At 40.5% G+C, this 14074-nt stretch overlaps 1 protein-coding gene across 1 annotated transcript in view; it reads left to right on the forward strand.

The window, feature by feature from the left end:
- Positions 1-481: 481 nt before the first annotated feature.
- The window catches only part of LOC135202021 (uncharacterized), a 24499-nt gene continuing 10906 nt past the window's right edge, over positions 482-14074 (forward strand). Inside the window, exons 1-4 of the mRNA XM_064231296.1 lie at positions 482-713; positions 3291-3405; positions 6180-6311; positions 9563-9712. Of these exons, the coding sequence (XP_064087366.1) occupies positions 711-713; positions 3291-3405; positions 6180-6311; positions 9563-9712 (400 nt within the window). The 5' untranslated portion in view covers positions 482-710. The remainder of the gene's footprint in view (positions 714-3290; positions 3406-6179; positions 6312-9562; positions 9713-14074) is intronic.

Raw genomic sequence — 14074 nt, forward strand, 5'->3', positions numbered from 1 at the left:
GCAGAAAAGTTTGGGAAAAATAACGATAACTATGCCCAAATGAGGTGTAAAGTTTTAATTAAATACCTGTTAAAAAAAAAGATGTGTGCCACATCTTTCCATTTACCTGCGAATGGATTTGACTATATTGAGTCATTTGGTATAACGATGCGTATTAATTTCTGATGCCTTTAGCATGTTACAAGTATACAAATTCTTCCATGTTTTTAAGAAGTCACTCCAGTAACTTAGAAGTCCATGAATATATTTACTAACCCGAAATTTCGTGGACAAAGACGAAATATGTTGGTACTATCGTTATCTCCAGTGTTGCGTAAAACATTTATTTGGATTTGCGTCATTGTATAACCTTCAACCTGCCTAGCTCGATCTGTCAGCCGTTAAAGATACACAGCTGCAATTTTGAATTCCTACACCTGTTAATTTGGTCCCGACAACGCTTAAATACCAGCTAGGCGCCTAACGCTGCCGACAGAAGCCAGTTGAAGATCACTCAGGTCGGAAAGCTCGACAAGCGTCCCCTCGAAGCTCCAAGAGACCACTCCCGAGTACTTGCGCTAAAGAATAAGCTTCGCCAAAGGCCCGCCAGAGCGCCCACTTCACTGCTGGAACCAGCGCCATTGGACTCCCGAAGACACCATGAGTTTTGGCTCCTTGCTTCGCTGTCCTTCATCTTTGCAGTGGCTTTGCAGCCAGGTGAAGGATCGGGAATGGTAAGTGATAATTTCAAAATATGACTTAGTATTCGTTTAAGCATTTCTGTTGCACGCGATAATCGGTAAAATAAGATTTGGGGATTTATTCAGACCTCGATTTTTTGGGTGAATGTTATTTTAAATTAACCTGTTTTGTTACTCCTTTCGATATATTCAAAAGGGCTAAATCTACATTGATAAACATTATATTCATGAAGATCGCTCTGGATCACAGAGATGGCCAACCAAATTCTTCATCCACAGTTTTCATTCAACGTTAAACGTATGAAAAAAAAAAAGGGACTTGGCGTCAAGTAGATCTAGATACTGTATAAGATGGTTATGATATATGTAAAAGAAAAGTTTCATTGTTACGAGTATCGGTTGAATTGTAATAATAAAAAAAAACACTGTCAAAACCAATATCAGGGAAACGAATGTGGATAATTCTGATAGTCAACCCAAGGAAAGAACCCCCCCTGATAGGAACGAGAAAAAATTCTTCCGGTTGTATTGAAGCAATAAGAACTTAAGAGAAAAATAATACTCAATCACGTTAAAGAAAATCAAAGACGATCATGAACAACTGCGGGAGGTCGATTTCACTGATTCATACAAATGTTGCTTGCATATAGCAAGGAGAATTCGGTGTAACTTTCTTCAGAATTTAATATTGTTTAGAATAATATCGTTTGAATATATCTGCAAAGTATCATTGAGTTTTGTCCGCTATTGCTAATATTTAAAAGCAGTGTATGCTTTAATGGTAGGAATATAGTATAATTTTTCTTTACGGCCTCATTTTATACATATACTGTACATATTATATATATAATATGTATGAATTTTATATATATATATTATATATATATATATATATATATAATATATATATATATATATATATATATATATAATATATAGATTGTATATATATGCATGTATAATAATATTATATGTATTATATATATATGCTTTTAAAAATCACCGTAGATGCATGTGACTTCATTAAATAAGCGAATACAAGTCTCAAAAGGAAAAACAAAAAAACTAATACCAAGTCTCCAAGTTTCTACCATTTCGCCTCACACTCGTCTATCCCTCTCTGCTCTTTCTCTCTCTAAAACGTAAGCAGAAAGTATAGGAAACCCATGTCTATCAAACTAAAGTTTATTAAATAAAACCAATAAAAAAATTAATATGATTCAATTGAAATGATTGAGATAATCATAAGACATCAGGTCATTTATTGAGTTATCCCCCACTAAAGGTAATTTGGCTCTAAGTCTATTAAGCAAACTCACAAAGTCCGTGGCATTGTCAAGTTCTCTGTCTACTTGTGATCTCTCACTGATACAGCTAGAGACAAAAGAGAGAGAGAAAAAAAAGACATTTTTAGAAATATGCACAGAGAATTTTAACTGGCAGTTTTCCCCACATTACTCACAAACAAAATAAGAATAAAACTGCAGAGAAATGTATGAATGAAATGCAGCAAATGCAAATGACTCAATCCATGCACACATCATAAAAATAATAAAAAATGATCACTGTAATATGTTATATGCTGCGACAAATACGACAAAGTTCAAATGGGCTATGTAAATCCTGTTTTTTCCGCGCTCACCCTACTGGCAATCGGCAGGAGTCCGAGACCGGGACCTTCCTCTGTGCAAAGGGCGTCACTTCAGAATAATGATAATTGTTTCAGAAATCAAAATCTATATCTTTCACTCTTTCCGCCCATCAAACCAACTTACGTACATACTTCCCGCACAGAGCACGCCAATAATCAACTTCCGTTGCGAGAAGCTTCTGTGACATATAGTAGAAGCTAAGTCCACAAAATGTTATCAACAAGTGCTTTTCTTTGTCTCCATGCGAGCCTGCTCTAAGAGCTGACAGGTGTCTTAGTAAGCCCTGACACGTTCAATCTCCTTCCGCTCACAAAATCTCCGATGTTGGGATAATAATTCTATTATTTCAAAAGGAAGCATATATATATATATATATATATATATATATATATATATAATATATATATATATATATTATTATATATATATATATATATATCTATATATATGTGTGTGTGTGTGTGTGTGTGTGTGTGTGTATGTATATTGTGCGTATATAATATATATATATATATATATATATATATTATATATATATATATATATCTATATATATATATATATATATATAGATTATATATATATATATATGTCAACAAATAGTGCGTGACAATACATTTAGCCAAGGCCACAGGAAAAAATAAAAAGAGGAGTAAGTACTGAGCGCTTCCGTGTTATTTCAACACATTTTTAAGGTACGATTGTACCTCGAAGATGTGAAATTATATATATATATATATATATATTATATATATATATATATATATATATATATATATATATATATATATATATATATATATATATATATATATATAACTTATTCATCATCAAAAGAAAGATTACGTACAACTTTCACATAACTGAAATATCCAACAAGAATAGGAATACCTATATGAATCATCTTTATAAAGACAGCCTAATACTTCAGTCTTTTTTTCCCTCTCGACAACAACAGGAACCTTGCTTTCTGAAAGGCGTGAGAAAGTGCGTCAATTCTGCAGGTGATTGCCAAGGGTCTATTGCACGAGGCTTTGATTGCAAGAATGACCAGATATGCTGTGTTATGAGAGGTCAGTATTATTATTATTATTATTATTATTATTATTATTATTATTATTATTATTATTGTTGTTGTTAAAAAGTAGCGGAACATTTCCTGTCTTTATAGTATTTGCTCTCAATATTGCTGTTTAGTTTTTAAAAACTCTATAGGAATTACACGTCAAGTTTCAGATCTCGATACGTAATTGTGTTCCTTATCATTTCTTCTAGTTATTCATTAGCCATTAATTTATTTTAGATGATCCTAAGAACAACCTTAATCTCGAAACCGTTCTCCACAATTCAGGAGAATTTCTGCCTTTAACGTCAATTAGCGTCTGAGAATCAGGTATTTAACTGAATGTCGTCTACGCTTTTTACAGCACTTCATCTCCGTAGAGGGGTATTTCCATCATTGCGCTTCACCCGGTGCACTGTAGGCATTACCTAAGGGTCTCTGCAGCGACCCTTCGGCCCTTAGGTGCATCGTCTCTCATTTCTTTTATTGTACCTCTTTTCATATTCTTATCTTCCATCTGACTTTCCACCCTCTCTAAAAATTGTTTCCCAGTCAATTTCCGTTTCAGCGCTGAATGACCCAATAGGCACTACAGTAGAATCACATCAACCGTGCATCTTATGTCTAGGCCAGTCCCTCACGACGCTCCTGATTGGCTGTTGGTAAGCCAATCAAAGAACTGGAAACTCTCAGTCTCTCGAGAGAGTTCACATAGGCAGGATGTATGTTCCACCTCTCTTGAGGGATACGTCTTTCAAGAGTATCCCTCAGGAGAGGTGAAACACATCCTGCCCATGTGAACTCTCGAGAGACTAAGAGTTTCCAGCCCTGTGATTGGTTTACCAACAGCCAATCAGGAGTGTCGTAAGGGACTGGCCTAGACATCAGATGCACGGTTGATGTGAATCTACTGTAGCGCTTGACCTTTGGCCTAAATTCTTTATTCTGTTCTGTTCTATCCTAAAGGGAAAGTGGGAATGGTCTTTGAACAGACTTCAATGGAATTCAAGTTATTCTCTTTCCAACTGCCAAGAAAACAACAAAAGGAACTTCTTTGCATTATTTCAAAAGAATGACTTTGATGTACTCTAGTGAAACTAACTTTAGTCGGTGACGATCTACCTAAAGTTATTTGGTACACTCAGTGGCCAACCTCATGTCTTCCAACTTTGACACAAAGCTGCTAATTTGACTTGAACGTCAGTGTCATCGTTGTTTATTGAAAGCGCACATTGGATTTTGTTGACCACCTAACAGGTCCCTCCCAGTTGCGTCCTTAGCTGTCAGACTAAATCGTTCCAGGATTAACCCTGCATCGTTCAAACTCCAGGGAAGGCGCTGACAATGTATGGAAAGTTAATGATGACCCCTGTTTATGATGAGAGAAACGTGGGGTTTGATGAAATTTTGGAGGAATCCAGGGAAAGGTTCTTCAAAATTATTGACCATCAGTTCTTTTCCCGGCAATGTTGCATTTCATTACTTTCATCGTCTCTAAATATTCTCCAAGATCATTGTTTAAGGCCTCAGCTGCTTGAATCTGCACCCTGCCAAGCTGCAGTGTGCTAGATCAGTATTTCCTGCAACGGTCATTTTTTGCATTTTGAGCAATCTGGAGTTTTAGGCTACCATGATATAACGGGTCACATCATAACAGCGATCCAGTTGTTCATTTCAGTACTGTTGCAAAGCTTCCAAAATAGCACCAAAGGCAATAGAACGCATGAAATGTACGTCTACATATTTGCTAGCGACACAAGTTTGACATGGTAATTGCCTTGTTCCTCAATGGCCATGTGAAATACAGCTAATTTCCTGTGGTAGGAAATTATCTTTGAATTGATAAGGAGAGCGTTGCTCGTCCTATTCCAGTGTAGGATTATGAGCGATGGCCAGAGCTTTTGAAAGGTCTCTGACCGTATAAAATGTGACATCCACCTACATCTGTTATGGCACCCTATACTACACATTGAAATATATGTGAGGGAGACTTTTAATGCTAGGTGATAGTGGACCAAATGGAATCTAATAAACTGCCTCAATAAGCATTTTCATTACAGTAAGATAGTAAAAAATCACTCGCAATATCAAACTTCACAGTTTTGGCAAGTCATTAGTAGTATTAAGAAATGATTGCACCAAAACTAACTTGAGTCCCATCTCTTTGGTATTAAGTGCAGTACTACCCATGCAGTAAATGTTAAAATATCCACATCGCTATCATTTTATGCAGTCATTATTTTTAGCGAGGAGGAGTTCCTTGCCTAAAAGAGAAATGTGGCTAATAGAATGTCTGTAATGCCATCGTCATATACCATAACCTCTTCCACCTCAATGTGAAACACTCTGGCCTCTTTCATGCGAGGTGAACTCATTGCATTTCCAGACCCCTTTCTATTTAATTGTTTATATATTTATGTATTTTGTTTTTAGATGCTACACTTATTCAGTAAACAAAACTATAATGTATGTGTTTGTGAACGAAAGAGTCGTAATCTAATATGAGTCTCTTGACGTATTTTTTAACCTGGAAATCCAATACTACGTTTTATGTTTGTATGTATACAGGCTGAGCAGACAGTTATCGTTATAACCCATGGCCTCTTCGACAGACCATGAGGCCTTTTGAGGAGTGGTTGATAAATAAATCTCGTTCATGCTCAGTTTGTAACGTTTTGCTTTTCATTGGAGAGTCCTAGACTAGGTCCTGCTGTGAGGTAAAATTCTCTTTTTTTATTGCTCATGTGATAATGTGTTCATTTCTGACAAATTTCGTGTTTTTAGGAGTTAAAAATGGTATGAACACATGCGAGAGAAAGGCCTCCAGGACTTGTGTCAGTTCAAAACGAGAGTGCAACGGTGTCATCAAAAGAAAGTTCACTTGCGACGGGAACGATATATGTTGCGCACAGAAACGTAAGTATACAGTGTTGGTTACTGTTTTTACTTTTAAATCGCATTTTTGAAAGGAAGGAGTAAGTATATATTTGAGTCCAAATCAATTCGAAGCTTTTTCTATGGCCACTGAAAACAAATAGAGAAAAAATTTGTAGCATTTTTGGGAGATTTGAGGGATGTTTTATTTCAGGAGTTCTCAAAGTGGTTGATATCGACCCCCAGGGGTCAATATGATCATCAAAGGGGTTTATGAATAGTCAGGGGGTCAAAAGAGGGTCGATGAATAACTAACGTGTCGGAGAATTAAGTTGCATATGCTCGTACATCTAATGTTTCAAACATATTTTCTTACTAGGTGTTACTTTTTTTATCATACTGAATGTCAAGTACTAAACTAATACTGCTCTAATTGATTCAGACATTGCTTTTTTCCTTTCTTTTTTTTTTTAGCTAGTCTATGGGGTTCGATAGGAAATTTGAAACTTCATAAGGGGGTCGAGGAGTTCAAAAGTAAGAGAACCCTATTTTAGGTCTTAGTCATCCTGAAATGTGTTGCTAGCATTGAACTGCAAATCGTGGCCCGCCCCACACTTTCCATGTTAGATGCTTAAAAGGATTTTCCCCTAATATTTTAACATGAACTTTTCAAGCTTTTTGGTCACAACGTAGTATATTATCAGCTACATGTTTAACCACATCAAAAGCAAGAGAGGAACTGGGGGGAGGTAGTTTGAGAGTGCAGACGTTCCCTCATTCATACAAGGAACCTTTCCCTACCTACGTCTGTTTCCCATTTGTGTTCGTGATGCAAATGCATTGTCAGATTCACGCCAGTTTTCCTCTTAATTTATTAACAACAAAAAAAGGCATAGCGTCTTGAGTCCTCATTTTTTTCGGCTTGAAGGATCGTATAATTGGTGCTTTTACTACGAAAATTTTATTTGACGTTTCAAATAATCTCTCACAGCCTTTGGCCCTCATTCATGTTAATTTCCATATATTAGGTCATTAGATTTTTAAACATAATAACCCAGGAAATAATATCTGCAGAGGGCATACTCTAGCTCGATGTAGATGTTAACATTTTTATCCTTTTTGGCACTGGTGAGACATTTTTACGGTGCAGGGAATGGTCATATCATTCTCACTTTTCCACACAGTAATATAATTAGCTTCTCTCTTTGGTAGCGGAAGATATAGTGCAAAGCATTCTGGCCTGTTTGTTCTTGAAGACTTCAATTAATTTTCTCAGTAATAACTGCAAGTTCTTTGGTTAACAGAAGCTCCATATTTTCGGCTTCTCGGGCAAATAGGCATTGTTTGGAGATTTTTTGCTTATTTTTAAACTCTAAGACTCATTAACCTGTATTTGTTTTGCATCGGTGATTGTAAATTGAGCTGCGAACAACTACTCCATCAAAATCTTTAGCCCTCTGTAGAATGGTTATTCAAAATAACATTGTCATGAATGAATATTCCAGATATCCTTATCATCAGCGATGTTCCTCTACGGCAGAAAGTACTATTATGAAATCTCTACATGACGGTTGTCAGATTTCCTCTTTCTCAAACATTCATGTTAATTATTAAAAGAAAAATAATCTCCAACTGAGCTTTTAAAGCAAAAGTAAAGGTGCTTTCTTGCGGACACCTCCACACTCTGCAGGCAATTTAGCTGCTCTCATTTAGCTTTGAAAAGTTTATTTTTATTGTAGCCTCTGCACAGGTCTGCTGAAACTTAAATTTGCTAGCAGCAAAACGTGGACAACTGCAGTTGACAAATTTAAGGAACTTTATTGGCACAATTTGGAACTGATGGATATATTCATTTATGCACATAACCCTCAGTTTGCTCAGAAGACTGATAAAGTCCACCAAAGGCCTCTTTGAGATTTTGTGATGGAACAACATGGAATTAGGATTGGAGTCACACTTATGATTTACTATTTTTCTCTGATCTCTGGTAGAAGAAAGGAATTAGTCAATGAAGTATAGATTAATTCTTTTATTTTCATGTAGACTTGTGGAATGAGTAAAGAAACAATTAGAAGCATAAAATTTTTACCATTCGATAACAAGGAAAACATCACGTGGTGGCGATGGCTTATCTGTTAAGATGGTTCACGTATTTATAATTATTAGCAGAAAGATTGGGGAAATATTTACAATGGCAAATAGCCTTCAGAAAATGATGCAACTGACAGTAAGGAATTATTGTAGAGGAAGGTGAGAATAAATTTAAAATAATTAGAAAACTGTAAAAACCCGAGAGAAGAGTTGATGCTAAGAATCTATGGTAGTATGGGATTACCTTATACTTTCAGATGATCATTTGATCTGGAATCTAAAGCAATATTGCTAAGGATAGTAAAAGAGCTTAAAACGAATTCGCATAGGAGATGATGGAAGTTGCTATTAAAATACAAAATAAGAATTGCTCTGACTTTTACTCTTTAGTGAGCCTTTAAAATTGTAGGAATTAGCTCTCTAATGAAGTTTTAAAATTGTAGGAATTAACTCTGTAATGAGCCTTTAAAGTTGCAGGAATTAACTCTGTAGTGACGTTTTAAAATTGTAGGATTTAACTCTGTCGTGAGCTTTTAAAATTGTAGGAATTAACTCTATAGTGGCCTTTTAAAAGTGTAGGAATTAAGTCTGTAGTGAGCTTTTATAATTGTATGAATTAACTCTGTAGTGAGCCTTTAAAGTTGTAGGAATTAACTGCAGTTTTCTTTCCTAGCTCAAACCCTTTTTTATATGGGGTCACCATTCCGAATGAGTCGTCTCCATCGATTTCTGTCCTGTGCCTCGTTCTCATTTATACCTTTCAATACCATATCTTCCCCTACACAATCACGCCATCTCTTTCTTGGTCTTCCCTTCTTCCTTCTAAAATTGTAGGAATTAAGTCTGTATTGAGCTTTAAAATTGAAGGAATTTACTCTGTAGTGAGCCTTTAAAGTTGTAGGAATTAACACGTTACGATGAATGCTGTCAATAATAAACATTGTTTGCTAAACTGACAAGCTCTTTTAAAAAATAGAATCAACTGAAGAAAGACGGAATGGAAGTTCAAAAATTTTATTTGTTGTAAGGGAGATTTAAACGTCATTCAGAATGCACATTTAAAAAGATTCCCTTGTTTTGAATCATTGCATCGTTCCATATCAGTTGAAAGCCTAACAGCCACCCCCACCCACCCCCCCACAAAAAAAAAATAAGAAAGTCCATTGAGTTAATTCTATCCTTTATTTTATTGCTCAACGCAGCGACGACGGTGGCACCGCGAGGATTATCAGCCACAGATGTGAAGCCGAAGCCACAAGATTCAGAATCAGACGATCTGGAACACAACAAGGGAAGGAGACCGACCTCTTTGCCCAAGGCCGGACCCAGGGAGGCACCTGGAAATACTAATGGTATCTGTCATGTTATTGTTGGGAAATATTCAAACTCATGTATGTTGGCTACAAGTGGACATACATACATACTATATGAATATGTATACATTTGTGCGTGCGTTTCCACAGAATCACACTATTATTTTTTGAATCATGGATGAACCACATCTGCAGTAAACTTCACATACTTAAAAGGCTCATCGGCAGCACATTCTTGTTCTTCCTTTTGAATATACTTTTCATCCAATTTATTCAACCCTTCTACAAATTCCCCTCCTTCCCCCACTCTCCACCAAGTTATCATTGTCCGTTTTTTATACGTGACCAAGCTCTCCCTTTCCTCTACGCTAACATTTTACCACTTCTGCGTGCCTCCTAATTCTTAATCTATTGATACACTACAAAGTTATTCCTCATAAGCATTCAACCTTTTTTTTTTATTTGTCTTCCGCATCCAAACTTCTCTCCCATAAAGGAGTTTGGCTCAGTAATCCTCTCACACATCCCCACCTTGGCTAACATAGATCATTTGAATCTCTTTCCAATCATTTGCACACACATGCCACTATTTATAACTTCACCTATCCAGTGCCTCGCCTCTTCTCTCATCACACCATTACCCATTATATTATTAACAATGACTTTTACACACCAACCGCTTCCATTACACAACAGTCAGGGCTAACATTAATTGCTTCATACTCCATAGTTACAGGTTTTATTTTACACTCTAACATACTCTTTACACTTGTAAACTTGTAAACACTTTCTAACTCTTTTAAAGGTTTCTGCAGTTTCTGCTCAGTATCACCAGTCTAGATTGTATCACTTGCAAGTATCTACCATTCCACACTGAATTCACGATTCACTTTCTTATCTCACAACTTTGCAATAACACCTGCTGTCCGTTTTTCTGGCTTCTTTCATCACTTCATTCCTAAAGATACTGGACAACTGGGTAGACAAAACACACCTATATCTCAATGCCTTCCCGTAGGTGGGTAGTGCCGTCTAGCCGCAACCATTTCATTCCTTTTACTGTAAATCCGCCCATATTTTCTTTCTTCCACCTGACTTCCACCCTCTTCTAACAATTGATTCATAGTGCAACTGCAAGACTTCCTCGTGTTACACCTTTTAAACTTTTACTCTCACTTTCCCTTTAGCGATGAATGACCTCATAGGTCTGTCATGATCCCAGAATCGTTGCAATAAGGATTCAACACTAGCAATTGAAGTATGGGAAAATGAATATAAAAATAAACTCACAACTAGAGATGTGCTGATGATGATGATAGATTAAGCCAGCCAGTATATCATTATTACTTTTTTACCCCCGTATAAAAGTACCAGATTCTTGCCTCCTAGGTCTTACATTATACACTATGCTCCTGTTACTAACTAAATACTCAGCAACTTAAAAATAACATGAACTAATGTATGTAAATGTATACAAGCTACCAAAATATACTAACTAAGTCCAACTATGGAATTTATTAGTAACTCGATTAGCAATGAACTTTGGAGGCATATTCATTACTTAATAATGGTTATTATCTATTTGGTAGAGAGAACTTGTAAACCTTAAAAATACTAACTGTAATGTTTGTTTTAATTCATGATAACAATACCACATTGTAGAAAACAATCTGCACAGTAAGGCAGCAGATATTTGATAGTCAAAGGTAATGGAAATATCCAGAAAGAGCTTAATGAACAGAATCGGTATTGGTATCGGTATCGGCCAAACTGTTGGTACTGGAGCACCTCTACAGTCACAACACCACAACACATATATTCACAACCTTACTTACAAAGAAAACGAAATGTTTCTCATTGCCCTTCATTCAACGTGACAAAACAAAATGAATAAAAGCAATATAGATAGGGGCACTAGGTTGGAAGGTGGAGCAGTTACAACACTTAAATGGCGAGTTGGTGAGCTATCCTTCATGGCCGGGGGTTCAGCTGACTAGGTGGCTTTGCGCTCGGAGATGTCACAGAAAGGTGGCTTTGGAATGGGATGCTGATGTTTCTCCCAGAATCCGGAGATTGTGCCAATGGAGGGCAGGAAGCCTGGGCTACTCCCCCTCGTCACAAGCAAGAAGGACTGAGTACTTCTCTTCGTCACTGGTATGTAAGGCTCGCTACTTCACCTCGCTTGGGCTTGAAGGACTTAGAGACTTCTCATCACAAGCTGAAAGGGCTGGTTGTTTCTCGTCGTCTCGGGCAGGATGAGATTTTATGGAGGTAGGAGTAAGAGTCGTCTGAAGGGGATACTCCTATCCCAGGAGGCGCAGTCGTCTGAGGGGGATGCTGTCCGAGGAGAGCAAAATCGTCTGAGGGGGATGCTCCTGAGGTGCGCAAATCGTCTGAGGGGGGATGCTCCCAGAGGAGCGCAAGTCGTCTGGGCGCAAGTCATCTGAAGGGGATGCTCCCGAGGAGCGCAAGTCGTCTGAAGGGGAGCCCCTGTTCCCGAGGGGAGGGGCGCATGTCGTCTGAAGGGAATGCTCCCACTCCCAAGGGGCGCATAGTCGTCTACAGGGGTGCTCCCGAAGGGCGCAAAGTCTATGAAGGGGGGATGATGCTACCGAGGGGCGCAAGTCGTCTGAAGGGAGCTCCTGCTCCCGAGGAGCGCAAATCGTCTGAAGGGGATGCTCCCGCTCCCGAGGGGCGCAATGTCGTCTACAGATGCTCCCGAGGGGCGCAAGTCGTATGAAGGGATGCTCCCGAGGAGCGCAAGTCGTCTGAAGGGAGCTCCTGCTCCCGAGGAGCGCAAGTCGTCTGAAGGGGATTTTCCCGCTCCCGAGGGGCGCATGTCGTCTACAGGGGATGCTCCCGAGGGGCGCAAGTCGTATGAAGGGGATGCTCCCGAGGAGCGCAAGTTGTCTGAAGGGGAGCTCCTGCTCCCGAGGAGTGCAAGTTGTCTGAAGGGATGCTCCCGCTCCAGAGGGGCACATGTCGTCTACAGGGGATGCTCCCGAGGGGCGCAAGTCGTATGAAGGGGATGCTCGAGGTGCGCAAGTCGTCTGAAGGGGAGCTCCTGCTCCCGATGAGCGCAAGTCGTCTGAAGGGGATGCTCCCGCTCCCGAGGGGCGCATGTCGTCTACAGGGGATGCTCCCGAGGGGCGCAAGTCGTATGAAGGGAATGCTCCCGAGGAGCTAAGTCGTCTGAAGGGGAGCTCCTGCTCCGAGGAGCGCAAGTCGTCTGAAGGGGATGCTCCCGCTCCTGAGGGGCGCATGTCGTTCTACAGGGGATGCTCCCGAGGGGCGCAAGTCGTATGAAGGGGATGCTCCGAGGAGCGCAAGTCGTCTGAAGGGGAGCTCCTGCCCGAGGAGCGCAAGTCGTCTGAAGGGGATGCTCCCGCTCCCGAGGGGCGCATGTCGTCTACAGGGGATGCTCCGAGGGGAGCGCAAGTCGTATGAAGGGGATGCTCCCGAGGAGCGCAATTCGTCTGAAGGGGAGCTCCTGCTCCCGAGGAACGCAAGTCGTCTGAAGGGGATGTTCCCGCTCCCGAGGAGCGCATGTCGTCTACAGGGGATGCTCCCGAGGGGCGCAAGTCGTATGAAGGGGATGCTCCTGAGGAGCGCAAGTCGTCTGAAGGGGAGCTCCTGCTCCCGAGGAGCGCAAGTCGTCTGAAGGGGATGCTCCCGCTCCCGAGGGGCACATGTCGTCTACAGGGGATGCTCCCGAGAGGCGCAAGTCGTATGAAGGGATGCTCCCGAGGTGCGCAAGTCGTTCTGAAGGGAGCTCCTGCTCCCATGAGCGCAAGTCGTCTGAAGGGGATGCTCTCGCTCCCGAGGGGCGCATGTCGTCTACAGGGGATGCTTCCGAGGGGCGGGCGAAGTCGTATGAAGGGGATGCTCCCGAGGAGCGCAATTCGTCTGAAGGGGAGCTCCTGCTCCTGAGGAGCGCAAGTCGTCTGAAGGGATGTTCCCGCTCCCGAGGAGCGCATGTCGTCTACAGGGGATGCTTCCCCCGAGGGGCGCAAGTCGTATGAAGGGGATGCTCCTGAGGAGCGCAAGTCGTCTGAAGGGGAGCTCCTGCTCCCGAGGAGCGCAAGTCGTCTGAAGGGGATGCTCCCGCTCCCGAGGGGCACATGTTGTCTACAGGGGATGCTCCCGAGAGGCGCAAGTCGTATGAAGGGGATGCTCCTGAGGTGCGCAAGTCGTCTGAAGGGGTAGCTCCTGCTCCCGATGAGCGCAAGTCGTTCCTGAAGGGGATGCTCCCGCTCCCGAGGGGCGCATGTCGTCTACAGGGATGCTTCCGAGGGGCGCAAAGTCGTATGAAGGGGATGCTCCCGAGGAGCTAATTCGTTCTGAAGGGGAGCTCCTGCTCCCGAGGAGCGCAAGTCGTCTGAAGGGGATGCTCCCGCTACT

Source organism: Macrobrachium nipponense, chromosome 30, assembly GCF_015104395.2.
Source record: "Macrobrachium nipponense isolate FS-2020 chromosome 30, ASM1510439v2, whole genome shotgun sequence".
Classification (NCBI taxonomy): Eukaryota; Metazoa; Arthropoda; class Malacostraca; order Decapoda; family Palaemonidae; genus Macrobrachium; species Macrobrachium nipponense.